The sequence below is a fragment of the Lissotriton helveticus genome, chromosome 7, assembly GCF_964261635.1.
Source record: "Lissotriton helveticus chromosome 7, aLisHel1.1, whole genome shotgun sequence".
Taxonomy (NCBI): Eukaryota; Metazoa; Chordata; class Amphibia; order Caudata; family Salamandridae; genus Lissotriton; species Lissotriton helveticus.
In genome coordinates, this window is record NC_136068.1 from 766,953,406 (window position 1) to 766,973,400 (window position 19,995).

General features: G+C 44.0%; 1 protein-coding gene across 6 annotated transcripts in view; it reads left to right on the forward strand.

The window, feature by feature from the left end:
* The window catches only part of RAPGEF6 (Rap guanine nucleotide exchange factor 6), an 885,786-nt gene that overhangs the window by 753,678 nt on the left and 112,113 nt on the right, over nucleotides 1-19,995 (forward strand). For all 6 annotated transcript variants that reach the window (XM_078653140.1, XM_078653141.1, XM_078653136.1 and 3 more), the window contains exons 12-15: nucleotides 410-574; nucleotides 7,535-7,642; nucleotides 8,877-9,080; nucleotides 9,655-9,763. In XM_078653140.1, coding sequence (XP_078509266.1) covers nucleotides 410-574; nucleotides 7,535-7,642; nucleotides 8,877-9,080; nucleotides 9,655-9,763 — 586 coding nt within the window. The remainder of the gene's footprint in view (nucleotides 1-409; nucleotides 575-7,534; nucleotides 7,643-8,876; nucleotides 9,081-9,654; nucleotides 9,764-19,995) is intronic.

A 19,995-nucleotide genomic window follows, 5' to 3' on the forward strand; every position in this document is an offset into this window, starting at 1 on the left:
TATGTAAATTGGCAGTATTTGTGAACAATGCGGAGTATGTTATTCTTTTGATACTAGGAAGTCTAGGCATTTTTCTTGTGTCCTAAAACTTGGTTTAGACTATTTCAGCTTCTGGTGAAGGTAAGTAATATCAATCATCATTGTCTTCACCTGAAGTTATTTCCCTGCTCGGTTTTGCTTTAAAATTTGGATAATGCCTACAATTGTGTAGATTTTTTATCGGTAACCCTAATTGTTATAGATATCCTTCGTTAATATGGATCTAACAATACTCAAGACAAAGTGATACACTTCTGGGTACAGAAGGCTGTGATAGATTCAATGATGATTTTGAGTGACACAGTTGTTTAATGAAACTTGCCCCTTGCAGCATTCTCAAAATAATGTGTGACTGTGTTTTATTGCTAAGGGAACACCTGAAAGACTCATCTTGCATTTGATTGAAGAGCATTCTATTGTGGACCCAACGTACATTGAAGATTTCCTGTTGACGTACAGAACATTCCTTTCAAGCCCATTGGAAGTTGGAGAAAAACTTCTAGAATGGTTTGATGTTGACAGCCTCAGGGACAAGGTTAGTTTGCACTGTTTTTGGTCTCTAATGGTATGGTCTTTATGTAAAACAAAATTGTTATGAACTTCTAATGCTGTTACTATTTTCCTAATTTCCACTGTAAATGGAAGTTGGTATAATAACAGTTCAATAGAGGACATCTTTGTTAGCTGGTTGGAAATGTTATATTAGCCCCAGGCCTCCGCTGGAAACTTAAGAACTGCCGGCAAACTTGCCTCTTCACTAGCAAAAATGCTGCAATTACAAACTACTGGTGATTTGTGTGCTGCATGTGCCAAATGATGACAATGTCAATCAGGAGTCTAGAAGTAAACCTAGCTGCACATTCGAGCACATGTTTGAAGTACAAATTCAGTGATCCTAGGGTATGTCAGAAGGTTTACTTTCAAGTGAGACCCTGTCATTTTAGAGAATTGTTTCAGAGACAAATCGGGACAAACCCTAATCTGTATTTCTCATAAGTGCATTCAAACTGTGTGAACATCCAATTGCAGTGTCAAATTGGGAGAGTTACAAAGGCAAAGAACAGCAAATGCAAGACTGTTGAATCTAGCTTCAGGTTCTTTCCAGGAAGGATTAGCAATCCAGTTAGTAAGGGCTGCTAGCCTGTCTGTTGGGCAAGGGTGATACATGTATGTATGAGTTACTTCATAGCTAATACAAGCCCAATGATTGTTTTCTGCTGCATACTAAAGCATCAGGAACCACTGCCCTTTTTCAACCCTACTATCTTGGTTCCTTCTGTAGCTGTGTGACTATTGTGGCCGGAGGTTAAGAGCACCATCAGTAGTAATCAGGCTTTCCTCCACTCCTGTGCAAACTGTAACATTTAAACTAGGACAGTTGTTGGTACTGGTCAGTTAATTCCCTGTTAAAGCATCATGACTAGGGAACCCACATTGTTAATCAGTTAGTTACTTGTGCACTTGTTTACATTGGGAAAACGGATATTCCTGGTATTATTTTTTTTTTAAAACGTTTTATTATTATAACACAAGAGGAGAAATATACATAGACATATTGGGTGGCAATAGACGAACTAAAGTATAGCCGTGGACGGGCAAAATAAGTGACGGAATAGTGCACAGCCATAAGCCACAGAAATTCAAATGCAGCGTGAACCAAAAGCAAGCAATTAGATAGCAATGACAGCAATCACCTCCCACCAACACCCGCCCACCAGACGTACAGGATATACGGAGCAAACATGGGCACCCGAATACGCTATAGATAAGAATCAGGAGAATACGCCACAGCTCTTGTGAAGAAAGGAAAGGGGAAATAGAATGGTCATAGAAAATAACAAAGAAAAATAAACCCCACCCCACACCCCTGCCGATGGCTACGACCCAACCCCACTAGCAGCGTGCCTGTCGCCCCCTAAACTACACCCCAAGGAAGGGAAAAAGATGGAGGAGGAGAATGCAACAAATCAATACGAGCTCCCCGACTCCCGGCCCCCCAGCAAGAGCAAACACCCCATAGCGGAACGTTAAGCAAGTGATAGCAGATCAAGATACATTTCGTAGGGGAATAGCAAACAGAAAAAGGAACATCCCGCCCGATTCCCAGCACCACAGAAGTATCGAACCCGTCCCGCATACAGTAGCTCTCGCTCCCATAGATATAACCCAACAAAGACAAAGGAGACATTGCGTCAATGTCCAATCAAGTTCAGCTCAAAGCATCATGTTCCATCAGAAAGACCCCTTCAAGCACTAATGAGTTGTCGCGATTTTCCACACGGATCAAGCTCGGGAATAAGAAACAATTAATATATAGTAATGCAAGGCATGTAATGCCACATGACGCTAGTCGTGATACCATTATAAACGTGTCCCCCATTGTCAGCGGTCAGACAAACACCAGAAAGCACCAAAGCGTCCTCGGCCCTGGCCCGCACGATCAATTGAAGATGAGAAGATACCAACATCCGACTCCAAACGATGTCTCACTTGTCCCCCCAGTCCCAGCACTGTGTGCTTTAGCAATTCAGAAAGCATCCTCAACCCTGCCCCCTGCGATCAAGATGGTCGATGGAATCCGGCAGTCCAGCCGCTCTCAAGGACGGCAGAGGTGCCCGGTATGGCCAATACAAATTGGGAAGACGTCCACCAGAGTCCGCCCAGACCACCTCCGCGCGTCCGACAACAACGCAAAAGGGGTCAAGGTAGTGCAGAAGACCTCCGGAAGCAGCAGTCCCGAGCGATAGCACCAGCTCCAAAAAGGAAGAAAGAGCCACACCATCAGAACACAAAGGAGTTGGCAAACATGGCGCCCGGGGACGACCTCCCAACCACTGCGCGAAACCACGAACACCAGCCCCCCTCCGGGCCACCGCGGTCAGAACATCGGCCGCCCCTGAACCACGATCATCCACCGCTTCCGCAGGCACCTGGGTAAGCAGATCATCACGGTCCGGCGCAGGGTGTGGCGCAGTGCCCAGCACCGAAGGACAACCACGGCCAACTGGAGTAATGGCAGCAAGCCGACTCTCGAGATCCCGGGCATTGTCCTGCAAGGCAGCACGTACAGTTTCTAGAGCACTCAGGATATCGCGGAGCCCCAGGGGTTCCCCAGGAAGAGAGGACGCAGCAGTTCTCTGTATCCAGGGCTCACGGACGTATATCAGCTCCGGAATCCGGTCGCCATCTTCACCCGTCAGCAGCTGACCACCCCGCCGGTAATCTGCAGGGTACAGCCGAGCCAGAGGCATAGGGGTAACGGACTGCATCGCGGTATCACACACAGGGCTGATAGGAAATCGGCAATGGTCCGGGCTCTCGGCCGTGGTCTAGGGTCTCCACCTACAAGCGCTGTATGTGCGGCGTAGAAAATGGCTTCCACTACAGAGCAGGGGCAGACGTGGGAGCTGCACAGGTCGCTTCCAAGCCGGGAGACAATACAATGTGCGTCTCGTAGTTACCATGCGTCCAGGCGGGCAAGATCGCGGGGCGGGATGAAGCGCTACAGCGGGAGGCACAGCGCGACAGTCTCCCACCGGCCGATCGACTCCGCCTCATCTGCGATGTCCGTCGTGGTCGGGTCCGGCCGTGCCGCATAAACAAAGACCCGGACCTTCCGCTGCGCAGGGCCAGGAAAGAAGCGAGGGTGTAACACCGCCGCTACCGCCTGGAACGAGCCGGGAAACACACCATTGTGCTCAGGATCGGGTCCCCGTCTCAAAGCTGGGCTCAAGCTGGGCTCAGTTGCAGGATAATTTACAGGATCGCGGAGGAAAGCGCGAAGGTCGGCGGAGCCGAGAGTCTAGGCGGCCATCATGGTCGCAGGCGAAGCTCCTCCCCTATTCCTGGTATTATTGGTATCTTTGCTCTTGCAACAGACTTGATGGAATTTATATAAAAAAAGTATGAGCTGAAAGGATGCTGATATGTACTGCCATAGCTGTCACTAGGAACCCTTAGTCTATCTAGTCCTCTTGTCAAAGCTGGAAAGTTGATTAACATTCAAGTTTTTTGAAGGGTTGTCATGTGCTGAAAGTCAATACTCATAATTTGTCTTTGAATACACCACGTTATCTATTGAAATGGCATGTGGGCAAAGAAATCATCGTCACAGCAAAATCCTATAACTACCTAGGGTGCTGGCTAAGTGACACCGGTAAAGCAACAATACATCTGCATAAAATAAAGGCTAAAGCACAGTCAACAATTTATGTCCTATGCAAACTAAATGAGATAATGCAAAGCCCAACAACTGTCCGATCAGGAAAGTAATACATGCAAAAATCAGGGCAATTGCCGGTTATGCACAGCAGGCATTCCCGGGCAAAATGGAATCAATGTTAGACAAAGCACAATGCCAGGCCTACAAACGCATTTTCAAACTGCCTAAATATACACGCAACAGCCTAATTCGTTTAGAATTTTGTCGGAAGCAACAAAGTAAAGAATGCTTGGTAATGCACGTGAAATACTACTACCAAGTCCTAACAGCTCCAGCCGGAAGCCTAAAGAGCATGCTGAAGCCAATTTACGGGGGGTCAATTAACCCGTGGCATCGTTACACAGAGGAAGCAGTGGAAAGGCTGGGTTTAGCAATGGAAAATTGGGATCAGGGGACGGTAAACTACCTGGTCAAAAATTCAATTAATAAACGATGTTATCAACTGTCGCATCGAAGCGATCTAGCAGACTACGCAACAGGAAGAGGCTCACCCCGGCTGACAATCGTTTGCCGGGTGTAAAATCCAGCCATACCTCAAGCAAGCTTTGGGAAGGAAAGCACTAAAAAACATTGTATGGGCCAGACTTGTGCCCCTCCCCATTAAAGAATTAAATCCCGGATGAAGATCTCTAGAACATAAAATCAGATGCAGAATCTGTGACTTTAAATTTGAATCTTTGCTAGATTTGATTTGTTGTTGTCCCAGTATGTTGCAGTCCCGTCAGAACCTTTTAAAACAAATATGGCTGCGCAACAGGGTACGGTCAGTGAAAGAAGCAACTTCGGTTCTCTTTTCCTGCACTACACCACAGGACTTGGCCAGATTTGGGAGATACATGGCCGAGTTGCGTCTTTGGTTTATGGAAGAAGAGGGGCCAGGCAACATAAAAGGCAACCTGGTCTGTTAAATAAGTATTCTCCAACAAGGCTGAACTGACAATCACTTTCCGATTTATAAATGTATATAATATATCTTCTTATTCGGTATTTATACGGTTGTATATAAACCCATTCTTTTTTACAAGAATGTTTTTTTTTTAAAACAATTGTTCTAATTTGCTTTAAAAATTGCATGTAGGTTATATTGCAGATGGTTTTAAGTAACTGTGCAATACAAAAAATAAAATACAATACTCCACGTTATAATAATGTAACAACTACCACAGAACCATAACTGTTTCAAACATGAACCTACTAGAACAGAACAACAAAAGTTGTTTTGACACTCATTAAGCAATATTGAGGCAGACTTCAACTGTTATCAACTACTATGAAAGAGCCAACCTAGAAGAAGGCACCCCTTGTCTCTCTCACACATGCACCATTACAGCATGAAACAATCGCCATAAAAAACTGCACAACTGCTGTTAGAAGTAACTTGCTCAATGTCATACTGAAACAAGCTTCTGTGATTTAGAAAGCCTATAAATGCAAATGAATAGAAAAGTAGTCCCTCTGACTGACCAGCATGAGCAGATCTACCAGTATATACGAATATAACCATGTAACGTGTTAACATATACGTCACCGCACAAACACATATGGAGCCTCTCAACCCCACATACCTCCACTCCACCTTCGCTTGAAATCACTCACAATTCAACATATTCCTATCTAGCCAAATATTCAAGCATTCAAATAAAACCAGAAAACCCCATTGTGTTGCAAAATAGTAACCAATAGAAATATATTCTGTACTTTTAGAAAATACTGCCACAACTGTGGATCCAATAAAACTAATTTGCGAGTATGATTTCACATATGTATTGTAAAGTTATCACTTTTTTGTATACTTTACAATAACGTCAGCGTAACTTTGTGTGAGCAGAAAAAAACAGGTCCTAGTTCTGTGGATCTTGAGTGCGCAAAATGCTTGATGAAGGGTCCCAGTGGCGATTAGAAAGAGAAATTAACTTGCGTAAGCAGCAACATGTTTACTATCAGCCCTGCTGCGCTCCCACTTATTTCAGTGATTTTTGTTTTTGCATTAATACTTGGAAGCATAAACTCCAAAATATGTTAGTAGGAAATGTAAGGAGCTTGCAAGGCGGGATAGCAGCACCTACTAGGTAGGTAAGTAGAAAAGACATTGTCAGAAAATAAAGATTCTTCCCTCAGAGATGGATGCGTTTATAATTCATGTGCCTCAAAGTCAGCCTTATACCGCCACTCCAAAGCCTTCTATTTATCTATCGCTCGGCTGTTTTCCACTCTACTAGGAGCGCTACTTGAAAGGCTGACCTCACAGTTTTCTATGGCAGAGAAAACTGCATAAAACTGAAGTCTCAGTGCCCCTTTCCCTTTGAGCATAAGACATTTTGTGTAAGCACTTTTGAGCGGTCCGCTGGGCATTAAATGTGACAGACTTGCAGAGGTGCGTAATTTTTGCAAAGTAAACACGTGGCCAGAAATTGGCAAGTTCTGCGCCAGTATGAAACATGAGTGGCTCTCTATTAGCCTGAACTGCTTACATTTGACGATGTATTTTCTTTTCATTAGTAAGTTGTGCGGTCAAGAATGTTTACCCACCTGCCAAAGGCAGACGCTGGGGAAATTCCCTGCACTTCACACACTTGATTTCACCACCACCCAGCCTCCCTTTTCTTGCTGAAGGTTGGACGCCCTTCAGTAACAGGCAGTGCTTTTTTTGTACCGGTGGTTTCAGATGTTGAGCAACATTACTCATTTTTAGGCACTGGGAGTTATTGTTCAGTTGTTGTCCCGAAAGAAAATGTCAAAGGGTTGACTGGAAAAAGACAGGAGATGAAGGGAGGTGGAATCAAGGCTATGTGGCCTTGAAATTCAACAACTCTGGCATAATAGGAACGCCGCGGGGGTAAGAAACGGTGTGCCCCTGCATTTATGTTTTGATTTGCTTATCTATTTATTTATATGCATAAACCACAACATCAAGTCAACACGCCACAGTAAGACTGTACTCACAGATTTGTCTAATTCCTTGCCACTGTGACGGAGCTATATATGTACCATGGTTGAGGCCTGCGTTGCTGCATTATGTTGAATTTGTTTGTTTTTGCCCTGCTGAGTAAGCGTTCGTACAGAAACAGTGCTGTATGCGGCGAATAATTTAAGTGAATGCGCACAATATTAATTATACCGTGAATGTTATAAATGTGACTTGCACACTTTATTATTCACACACCTCATTTTAAAAAACATTGAAGTTGAACGGTGCGTCTAATTTTTTTAAGAAATCTTTGCCTAATTTAAACAAGGTGTGTCATGTTTCAGTAAAGTGTTTTTCCCCTGCAGGTTACACGGGTAGTACTGCTCTGGGTGAACAACCATTTTAATGATTTTGAAGGTGATGTAGCCATGACCCGATTCCTAGAAGCATTTGAAAAAAATCTAGAAAATGCGGTAAGTCAACGAAAATGTTTTTTTTTCTAAATTGCCTTATTTGGTCCTTCCTCCAAAATAAGTTGGCGATGCAAGTGAGCAGAGTGGTTGTATGACAGAAGCATGCATGGCTAAACCACGCACAAATGCGTCTTAATCACGCATTCCTTTACCACACAATTTCATTGTAAAGGCATGAGTGGCATGGGGTTATGCGTGGCTAAGGCGCCACTACTCCGACCCCCCCACCCTAAGTCCTAAAACTCAAACCCCCGCCCTGAGTCCTAAAACCTGCTGTGCCCTTAAGACCATCCCTTCCCCTGCTCTGAGGCCTAAAAACATGCCCCTTAACATATAGTACCTCGACACCTGCGCTGTCCCTAAAAGGTACCCCAACACCTTCCACTATCCTGGGACCTAAACCTGTACCCCCAATTAAAAAACTACCCTGATCCCCCCCCCCCCACTCTCAGCCATAAAACTGCCCCCAATCCTAAACCCCCCCGTCCCCAACTCACCCTTAAAATCTACCCCCCAAACCCAGCCCCATCCTCAGTTAGCTGTCCGCGTCCTGTGCTTTCTGACGCTACCCCGCCCATCCTGAACACTAGATCACCCACATGTACCATAATTTCAATGTATTGATGTTTCCTTTCCCATCGCACATGCCTTTCATCATTGCAGGTTTTGACCCCGCCCTCCCTTGCTTATTGTACTTCTTATGCCTTTGTCCTTTTCTCTCACCCGCGGTCTCCTCCTTCCGGTTCTCCTCCCTGATGCCTGTGTGTTGGGTGAAATGGCAAAGAAGCCCAGGTATTCGGTCTGCCACGTTCAAGACATTTCCCCCCAGATTTTTTGGAGTGTGAAACAATAACTCATGCTACAGTCGCATAACCCTCCAGATCTGCAGCCTTCAGTAGTAGTTTTTACATGCCCTTTCTTGTTTGATGGTTAGATGCGCGCTTTACATAATGTAGTTTTTTTAAAGTGATTCCTTTGTACACTCATACAGTGTGGTTCATGCACTGTCACACTTCCTTTATTTTTGTAACGTTGAAATCATATAACTAGATCATATATTTGTAAAGTTAACATGCTACAGACACCGAGAATTCGTTACTGTGCCTTTGTTTTTTCAGAATAGCTGTGCTTTCGGTTGTTTCTAGCCCGCCAGTATTGATGGTAACTCTCCAGTCACTTGTGTTGATGATTGTCATGCTAGTGCCCGTAATTGTTGCTGTGTCCTATCCCACAGAAGATGAAGGGCCACCTCAGGCTGCTGAACATTGCCTGCGCAGCCAAGGCCAAGTGGCGGCAGATCACCCTGCTGAAGCCGTCGCGGGAGTCCCCCCTCAGTTTCAGCTTCCTGGGCGGAAGTGACCGGGGCTTCGGCATCTTTGTGGAGAGCGTCGAGGCTGGCAGCAGGGCCGCAGAGGCTGGTTTCAAGCGCGGCGACCAGGTAAAAAGCACCTTATGAAAACCTCTAGCAGGCAGAAACATTCCAATATATGGAGCACAGCCGCATAGGGCTCACCTGAAAGCGACCCGACCCTTCCCGCCCCCAGAAGGCACACTTCAGGGCTTGCAAAGTCGAGTATAATAGCGTCACGTTGGATATGTCCCCTGTGTTGATTAGTGTCAAACCAATGATAAAGACTGTAGGTCTTATCTGTTTATTATGATGATAAAAAAATCAATAGGTGTGACCTTTATTGTGAAAAGCAGAAGTTAATGATAGTCAGTCATTTCAAGGTCGATGATTATTAGCCGTTGTCAAAGCCTGTTGACAAGTTTTTCGCCACATATTCGTTTAGTATGCAAGCTTTTCGGTGGTGGTAACCCCCCTCCCTATATTAAGCTCCTTGGAATTAGAAGATTCGTTTTCATTGTTAATTTTCTTTTATTCCGTGCAACTAAGTCTAATCACTGATGTATCCAAGCCCTTCGTGACTTTGCATGGTGAAATCCGTGTGCAGTGCCTTTAGGATGTCCATTTTGGGATTACAGATCTTACCTGTTTTCTTTTTTAACAGATAATGGAAGTCAATGGTCAGAACTTTGAAAACATTACTTATGCAAAAGCTCTTGAAATCCTAAAGAACAACACACATCTTTCTATCACTGTGAAAACGAATATTTTTGGTGAGTCTTTCTAACCCGCTCTATTGGTTAAACTGCATAAGAGCATAAAGGGATGAGCCCGTAATAAGAAACAAGCATTTGCAATGCAATAGGTCTCGCATTAGGAAAGTTTCAGCTATTGGTATTGTGAATTACACATTTTTTATTTATGTGTTGGTTTTGAAAATAGCGAAATTAATAGCTTTGTCATTTACAATGCCAATAGTTTTAACTTTCGCAAATATGACACCTATAGCATTTGTAATGCAATATGTGTTGTATTCACGTGACTTAGATGTATTGATATTACAAATAACAATGGCTTATAATTTTTTTAAATAATTAATACTTAAATAAAAGTTATTGTAATTTATAATGGGAATAGCTTTAACTTTTGTAAATAACTTTTGTGAATATTATGTTCAGTGTATTTTATTGTGACGAAAATCCAAGAACAGAAGTGAAATATTAACATCTTTTTGTGGCATTTGTAGTAAAGCTTGAAACATTTATAGAACATATTTGAACCAGTTGTTGTTGAATTGTTGCGCAGATTGATGCTGCGGTAGCGCAAAAGTGATGCTGTGGTGCCCCTGAGTGATGCTGTGGTGGTAAAGAGTGATGCTGTGGTGGTGCTGAGTGATGCTGTGGTGGTGCTGAGTGATGCTGTGGTGGTGCTGAGTGATGCTGTGGTGGTGCTGAGTGATGCTGTGGTGATGAGATAGATAGATAGAGGGAGGGCGATAGATAGAGGGAGGGCGATAGATAGAGGGAGGGCGAAAGAGTGAGGGCGGGCGATAGATGGACAAATAGAGTGAGGGCGGGCGATAGATAGACAAATAGAGTGAGGGCGATAGATAAATAGTGAGGGCGATAGATAAATAGTGAGGGCGATAGATAAATAGTGAGGGCGATAGATAAATAGTGAGGGCGATAGATAAATAGTGAGGGCGATAAATAGATAGTGAGGGCGATAAATAGATAGTGAGGGCGATAGATAGATAGTGAGGGCGATAGAGTGAGGGCGATAGAGTGAGGGCGATAGAGTGAGGGCGATAGAGTGAGGGCGATAGAGTGAGGGCGATAGAGTGAGGGCGATAGAGTGAGGGCGATAGAGTGAGGGCGATAGAGTGAGGGCGATAGAGTGAGGGCGATAGAGTGAGGGCGATAGAGTGAGGGCGATAGATAGAGTGAGGGCGATAGATAGAGTGAGGGCGATAGATAGAGTGAGGGCGATAGATAGAGTGAGGGCGATAGATAGAGTGAGGGCGATAGATAGAGTGAGGGCGATAGATAGAGTGAGGGCGATAGATAGAGTGAGGGCGATAGATAGAGTGAGGGCGATAGATAGAGTGAGGGCGATAGATAGAGTGAGGGCGATAGATAGAGTGAGGGCGATAGATAGAGTGAGGGCGATAGATAGAGTGAGGGCGATAGATAGAGTGAGGGCGATAGATAGAGTGAGGGCGATAGATAGAGTGAGGGCGATAGATAGAGTGAGGGCGATAGATAGATGGATAGAGTAATTATGTGGCGTGTAATTATGTGGCACTGAGTGGTATTTGGAGTGTATGTTGCGTTGAGCGCAGTGTAATTATGTAGCATATAATTATGTGGCACTGAGTGGTATTTTGTGGAGTGTGTGTTGCATTCAGTAGAGTGTAATTATGTGGTGTGTAATTTTGTGGCACAGAGTGGTATTTGGAGTGTATGTTGCGTCGAGCGCAGTGTAATTATGTAGCATATAATTATGTGGCACTGAGTGGTATTGTGTGGAGTGTGTGTTGCATTCAGTAGAGTGTAATTATGTGGCGTGTAATTATGTGGCACGGGTGGTATTTGGAGTGTACGTTGCATTGAGTGCAGTGTAATTATGTGGCGTGTAATTCTGTGGCACTGAGTGTTATTTGGAGTGTATGTTGCATTGAGGGTGCAGAGTGAGTGAGGGTGCAGAGTGTGTGAGGGTGCAGAGTGTGTGGCCTAGAGTAGTGTGTGCGCGCAGTGTGCGTGGCCTAAAGTAGTGTGTGGGCGCAGTGTGCGTGGCCTAAAGTAGTGTGTGGGCGCAGTGTGCGTGGCCTAAAGTAGTGTGTGGGTGCAGTGTGCATGGCCTAAAGTAGTGTTTGGACGCAGTGTGTGCGCCCTAAAGTAGCGTGTGGGCGTAGTGTGTGTGGCCTAAAGTAGTGTGTGGGAGCAGTGTACTAAAGTAGTGTGTCGCCTCATTTGTCAGCAGCGAGCGCAGATGCTCTTCGAGGGTGGTGGCGGAGACCTAAAATAAAATAGGGAAAGCATCTCCATGGACATCGATGTTTTACTTAGATTGTATTCCCAGCCTAACATCATTTTTTAAAAACGTCGTTATGTCACTCCCATACATGAGTGCAAAAAGCGAGCCCCAGCGCCTTGACAACTGTAGGTGGAATGGGCGCTACACAAACATCTGATAACATAACAGCCAGGTCGTAGCCTGAGGTTGAGCTACAAACAGCAGAAAAGGGAGGATGATTGAGAGATGAAAGAGAGCTAGAGACTGCCCGAACAGAGAGTCTGTGGGGGAGGGGCTTGGAGGAGAGAGGGAGAGCAAGAAAGGGGGAAAGAAGAGTAAAGAATAATTGAGAAAGCAAGGGGGGGTGAGGCACGGAGAAGGATTTAGAGGAGGACAGAGATTTAGGAATGACGGGGCAATAGACTAGAGAGGCGGGGGGGGCATCCCCACTCCCCAGAGAGTTGGCAGGACAAAGTCGGGCGATAACTGTTTTGGCGCAAAGTGGAGAGCTAGAGAGACAACAGCGAGATAAAGAGAGGAAGAGAAACTGGAACCGATAGAGGGCGAGATATGGGGCTTCTGCAGAGGAATAGCAACGAGTGACTTGAGCAGAGAGTGACAGACAGACGATTACAGAGCAAACTAGGGAGGGACAGTGCAGAGAGATAACAATGGACTGCGCGGATTTTCAATGAGGCCGGGGGAGCGAGAGGGCAAAAACAGACATCAAGAGAGAGGCGAAAAGGAATGAGAGAGATGGGTCTTGGCAGTGAGAACACAATGCAAGAGAGACAGCTAGAGAGGGAGAGAGAGGAGAACAGCTGGAGCGATGGAGAGTAAAGAGCGGCAAAGAAGGGCAACCGGACAAGGCGCAAATGCATCTTTACACTAACGCACCAAATAAATGGCAGACATACACGTGCAGTCTGAAGGTCGAAGGTTCGAACCCAAGTGCGCCTCTCATCCTTGTGAGGTCGGTAAACTTTGCACCATTCAGCTGAGTGATAAAACTCCAAGCTCGCTTTTGAATAACAATAAATACTATTAAGTGAAAAAACGAGAGGGTTCAAAAGAGATCATACAATCCAGAGTGGAGAGAAAGGAGAGACTGCCAAGGAAGACAATGACACAAGAAGAAAGACTCGGGATAGACCCAGAGAGTAAAATTACTCTCTCCTAAGCAGTTTTGTAGAAGGATGCCATTGGCCCTGGTGCATGCAAGGAACAGCTTCCTTTGCTGGTGTGGCAGTAAAATTCAACATTTATTGTTGAGAAAACATGTCCCCCAGCAACATACTTTCAGTGCGAATCATTCTCCTGCTGGTATCTCGTGAGACTTCTTTTTAAAACATTTTTTCATACAAGTTGACCGCTTACTCAAAAAAGTTACAGGAAATCATGGAAAGTGAAATTTCAAGTAACGTAAAAGACGGAAATATCTCGAATTTCGCCAACTTATTTAAAATTTCGCCCAGGCTGTGTAAAAATGTAAAAGAGAGAGAGAGTAAAGGTAATACTTATACTGGAGAGGAGGGCGGTAGTTATACAAGCAGGGAAGGCAGAAAATTAGAAAGCATGCGTGGCGGGGGTGGGGGGGCGGGGAGGAGGCAGGGGAGCGGACTCCTTTGAAGTCTGAGGCGTGGGAGCGCATTCCTTTGAAGTCTCATGCCGAGGTCGATGGTGTTTGATGTACACGCGCCTGGCTCACAGGAACTGTACGCGATCCGCAGCTAGGTAAACTTTTCGAACCGCTTACTATAATCTCGACAAACAAGCATTGGTAAAGCAATGCTGTAGGTTCGAGACCTAAAAACATTATAGTAATAGGACGTGTGAAAGCAAGGTTCAAATAAATTAACTAACTAGTGTTGCTTATTGGAGATCATAAGTAAGAAAGAAGGATGACCATGCGAGCACTTGCTACTAACACACGCGTGCAGGCTGTAGGAACAAGTTTTTATTTTTTTTAATTGTAAACCCATTTCGGTAGGTTGCAGGTGCATGGATCCCAGCACGTATCTGCATTGTAGGAGCCCATAAACCACTTGGGAGCTTTCTTGCATCTGAAGGGGCATGCTAGCTTATTGCTCAGCAGCGGCATAATTACTGTCTCTAGGCAAGTCTGTCAGGGCTATGGACAGCTTGATAAAAGCATATACTTTTTACAAACAATAAAAATGCAGATTTTTCTCACTTGACCGTGTCGGGAAAGTACTGGTTTTATTGAGGAGGCGTGTATTATGGTTCCGTTCGTGCCAATCAGTGCTGGAGTCAGGGGAAAAATGACTTAAATAAGCTATAAACTGGGGGGTGGTATCAAGGTGTGGCTGAGTAAAGGGGGGTGGAGTCACGAGAGGAGGAACTTGCTAAGCAGAGTCTCACAGTCTACTTAAAAAAATCTGCTGCAAAGAAATTGGCAACTAGGGCAAATGGCAACATAACTCTGATCTAGCTTAATTAGTGACAAAGAAGTGACTGCATTTTAGAATATGTTACAGGGTTGCACAGGTTTTTGTGTACCCAGCAATTTTGAGGTAAGATTATAATAGCAGTAAGATAACTCTAGTGGTCACTGCAGTTCTGGGAGAGTTGTGTGTTTTGTCCACTTACAGTTTTGACTCCTAAAGTAGAATAGAGGATTAATGTGCCTATGCAAAGTACATTGTATATAATGCGTATCACAGATTTGTATTTTATGTTGATTGGTAAGTGGGCTACTCCTTTTGGCTCTGTGGTCATTTTATTATTTCCAGTTCATAAGTTGCAATTCTTCTAATATTGCAAGTCTCCTGAGCTCATCCTTCATCTCCCCTGCTCCTGCAAGGATCCCAGATACTCAGAATCTAAACTCCAGTAACCTTCCTCAAACCATTTACAAAGCTATACTGGATCTGAAGAATATTGGTGCCTCAAAGAAAACGCACACTCCAAATTCAAAAGTATGCAAGAGGCAGTACGCTCACTACATAACATAAAAGCAACACCAATGTCTCTATCAAACAGCTATCATCAGCCTCGCAAACTCCCTAGCTACCTATCAGACGAGGAAACGCAAGCACTACTGCAGTCCTACGAGCCGTCTCCGACCACAACTAACCCATGTAACAAGAACAAGGGAAATGTAATCAGCTCAGTCCCAATCAATTCCTTCAGAAAAGTCAGGCCTAGTGACGGAAAATTAAATATGAGTAACGTGCAGCAAATAACGCTAACCACCTTGAAAAAAGACCCCATCCGAGATTCTCAAAATCAGATCACAGGGCTACTAATCAACTGCCGCTCAGCAGTGAAACATGCGTCAGAATCGCTGACCTTATCCTCAGTCAGGAGATCGACGTTGTGATCCTAACAGAAACATGGCTCACTGAATCTTCCTCGCCATGTTTGGATCTGCTGGTGCCCCCTAACTATTTAATTGTGAGGCAAGACAGGCTAAAAAGAAAAGGAGGGGGTATTGCAGTTATTCATTGCTCGGAGCTCTTGGTTACTCCATTGCCAACCGACCCTCTTAACTCATGTGAATACCTCCCACTCTCCATAGTTAATACCGAGAAACAGCTAGGCAAGGTCCATGCATTCTATCAGCCTCCAGGCAAGAATGAACCTTTTATCGACCACTTAATGGAGATCATCACAGCAAATGCCTCCCCACACTCCAATGACAAGCCTGCACGCTTCCAATGCACGTGAAAAGCTCCACGCTTGACTGGATCATATCCAAAGATAAAGCTGTGATCTTAACCTCAATCATGCCTTGTGACTGGTCAGATCATCACATAATAACCTTCCAAATTCCTAGAGTACTAAAGAAAAAAAGTACTCAACCAATCCACCCCAAATAATGGGTAAGGACCACAAAGAAAGTGGACATTGAGAAGCATGAGTCAATGTGAAGGAGGGATCTTTCCCGTCCCAGAAATTTGACAAACGCCAGCGAACTCACGGAGTACTACAATGCGAAGATGGCCGAGATAATGGACTGTATTGCACCGTTAAAACTAAAACGAACGTCGGACAAAGATAAAAATCCCTGGTTCAGCGGCTCAATAAATGAAGAAAGATTTAAACTGAGACTAGCAGAACTGAAATGGAGACAGCTACCATCATCCCCACAACTAAATTTGCTAAGAAAAACCAGAAGCGCCTACCATAAAAATATTGTGAAGTCAAAAAAGAATTCTTCAGAATGGAATTGAAGAATGCGGAAAAACAGACCTCGTAAACTCTTCGAATTGGTTAAACAGCAATAAAACAAAACATACAAATCTGCACTAGAATCAACAAAATCGCAAATTAAATGTGAAGAAATCGCAAATTTCTTTACATCAAAGGCCACGTCCTTGGAATGTGAGCTTAAGACAGCAGCATCTGCATGGGAGGCTTCACAACCAAGTGATTCATCAATGCCCAATCATCCAATACCCAAAAACGAAACTCAATGGTCCACTTTTAAATTATATGACCAGAACGACATCCTTAAAACCATATCGGCCATTAAGCCTAGCAATCACTTCAACGATCCACTCCCTGCAAAATTTGTGCCGTACATAGACCAGTAGATCATCCGCAGTTGGATGTCGATAGTCAATGCTTCCCTGTCTCAAGGATCCTTCCCAGACATTCTAAAAATGGGGCAGGTCATTCCAATCATAAAACAACCGACCGAGAATCCCGCTGAACCTATCAATTTTCGGCCACTATCCAACATTCCCCTATTAGTTAAAGTGATAGTTGTTGCTGAACACAGTTTTCTAAGTCAGCACATATCTAAATTCCAACTATTAGACGATTGCCAATCAGAATTTAGACCAAATCATAGTACAGAAACGGCAATTCTGCACATAGTAGACAGCACAGTGCTCGCTCTGGACCAAAATTAAGCATGTCTGTTCATTTTTCTGTATTTATCATCTGCGTTCGACACAGTTAACCACAAAATGTTGCTAGAACGACTGCAGAACAAGATGGGTTTTTCAGGGAACGTTCTGGAATGGTTAAAGTCCTACTTGAGGAACAGATCGCAAAGATTTCTGGTGAATAAGAACCTGTCAACATCCTCCCCCATTCAGATAGGGGTTCCACAAGGATCAACCCTCTCCCCATCACTATTCAACTTATATGTGGAACCACTAACTGATATACTCCACTGTGCCAACATCCTTTTCCACATGTACGCTGAGGACACTCAGATTTACATTAAGATTTCCTCTCTGGAGGAGATCAGAACAATGAACAAGGCTCTAAGGACGACGATGCAATCAGCGTAAACTAAACAAACAGAATTCCTCCCAATTTCCCCCACCAAAAACCTACCACTTATAAAAGAATGAACCAACTTGATCACCGTACTCAACTGCACCCCGATCATCGTAGAGTCAAGCAAATCTCTAGGAATCATCCTAGGCCAAACACTAAACCTGCAATCACACATCAACACGCTGGCTAGAAATGCTAGATTTCACCTGAGCCATGTTAAGAAATAGAAACATTTCATCGAAACTGCAGACCTCAAAATGGCAGTTCAGACATTAGTAATCACGAGGATCGAATACGGATGCACAACACTTTCTGGGCTCCCCAAAATTTCAACAGCACCTCTAATAGCCTGCCTCAACGCAGCAACAAGGCTCATAACAGGTTACATTTTTTTTACCATACTCTACTCACCTGAAAGCGCTGAATTAGCTACCTTATGAAGCCAGAATTCAGCTCAAACTGGCGTGTATAGCACACAAAGCCCTACACCTCAAGTCACCAAGATAGCTAGCAAAGAAATTAGAGATTTCGGGGGAAGCAGACAGTCCAGGAGTGCCAGAGACCTAATGCAGAAGCCATTGATTATCCGCAAAAAAACTTATGACGGAGCGTTCTCAGGTGCTGCACCGAGAAAATGGAACTCGCTACCTTCAGGCATCTGAAGGTTACCCCACCACGCATGATTCAAGAAAGAAACCAAGATCTTTCTAATGAGCAAATTCCTACCGTAACCATTACAGAGCATTCACACAAGACTGGCCAAAATCCTTTTGCTTAAAGGCACAAGCGCTTTTTGCTAAGAAGTAATTTCATTTGTTCATTACAGCTTCTTGCGTCCCCTGATGACATGGTTCCTCTAGTCTTACATTCTGCAAATGTGCTAAAGTATTTATCAAGAGAAGTGGCTGCGACAACTTTGAACTGGACTTGAATATATTAAATGCTATATAGAATATTGTACTGTAAAAGTTATCATGTCCTGTACTGTGAAGCGCTCTGATACCATACGGGGTCAAGTTCGCGCTATACAAAACACTGAATAAATAAATAAATAACGTGATTGCTACATGTTGTAGCCCTCATTGTCTTATTGAACATTTCCTTTGATTAATTTGCACACTTGTATTATTTATTGTGTCTGTGTGTGATGTAAAGCCCTCTGGCACCCTTTGCTGGGATGAGTAGTGCTATAAACGGATTTAAAAATAATGTGTAGGTGCTATTTAAATCATTATTTGTGTAATTACTAATTCACACAGATAAATCTTGCATTTTTACAATGCTTGCACATCACTTACATAAGTTGAACAAAATCAAAAGCCTCATTGCACATCTTGTTTCTTTAAAGTACATGTAAAGTGATAAGCTGTGTGGCTTTGTCTCATTACATTACATTTGCATCTAGGTGTTGGGCTCTAGATGGCTCCCACCCAAGATGATACTTGAACCAAAGGAGGGCTGATGGCACTTTAAATCAGACCTTTCTGTTGTGCCCAGCTGGATGTGAAAAGTAAGAACCCCCCTGCGCTGCCTGCAGGTTGCTTCTCTGAACGAATGCAGGCAACCTGAAGTGCTGTTGAATTATAGTATTGGAAAATTACACCAGGACAAATTCAGTGTATTTTCCTTAGTCAGCTGAACTCTAGATCTAGCCTACAAATAGTTCCAAGCAATGGTGTCAATGAATGTATATGTGGGAAATCTGAAGGAACGCACTCGAGGCCTGGCTGTGTGTGTGCAAGTGCTCCCAGAGAGCTGGGCTCTTCGGTGCAAGGCTTTAGTACAGCACAAGGCTGGACAGTCGATGCTCTAATTGAGCTGGAGCGAGTAACCGCTTTAACTTACCTACAGGTCAATATGAAGCAAGTGCTCACTTCATGTAAACAATTTTGTCAGTGTTTTAAATTGGCCAGTACTGTCGGGTATTGAGTACCTGCACTTTTTCATTTTTAAAGAGAGAGCACCAGCACTTCTCAGGCAGGGTGCAATATTTTCAATTGGGAAGTATCGCCACTTCTTAGAAGGAAGCAGGTACTCTGGCATTGAGTACCCGTACGTTTTTTTCTCTCCAATCAAGCACTGGCTTCCCGGTCCCTTCCATTTTTCCTACTGGCTCTGTCATATCTTCCATGATACGTAGCTTTCCCATGTAGTTTGCGTTCTGCGTTCTCATCGCCGCTCCGTAGTGTGTTGTCTTTGTGCCTGTGGAGCTGCCACTGTGTGCTTTCCACCATGTGGCTCCATAATATTGGCTTTATTTTTCCATGTCTGAGACTGGTGTATTTTTCTGTATTAGTTTAGAACAATAGATTTTATTTATTGTGTTGCACGAAAGATAAAATACAGAGGAGAAAGAGCTTCAACGATATATCTTAGCTACGAGTAGCAAGAAAAGATATTTGTTGCTCACAGCTTGGTATAAAAGGAAACCACAAAGAAGAGTACAAAAAAAAGAATAAAGAAAAAGGGCACGTCTTAAAAGAGTTGTTTTTTTTCTGGCCCTTTTGGGGAGCAGTATGCGTTGGGGGGGGGGGTGAGTGAAGGCCTGCAGATTAGGAAGAGGCAGAGTAAGTCATGCCAAGTTGAAAGGAAGCGGTGGATTATGAAGATCAATCTTTAACTAGTGCTTTAAAGCAGGTGAGGAGGAAAGTGCCATTATCTGAAGGCGCAAGAGGTTCAGGTTCCTTAGTCAAGACACCTGTTCACTCCCTATATTGTTGTAATTTACACCTGT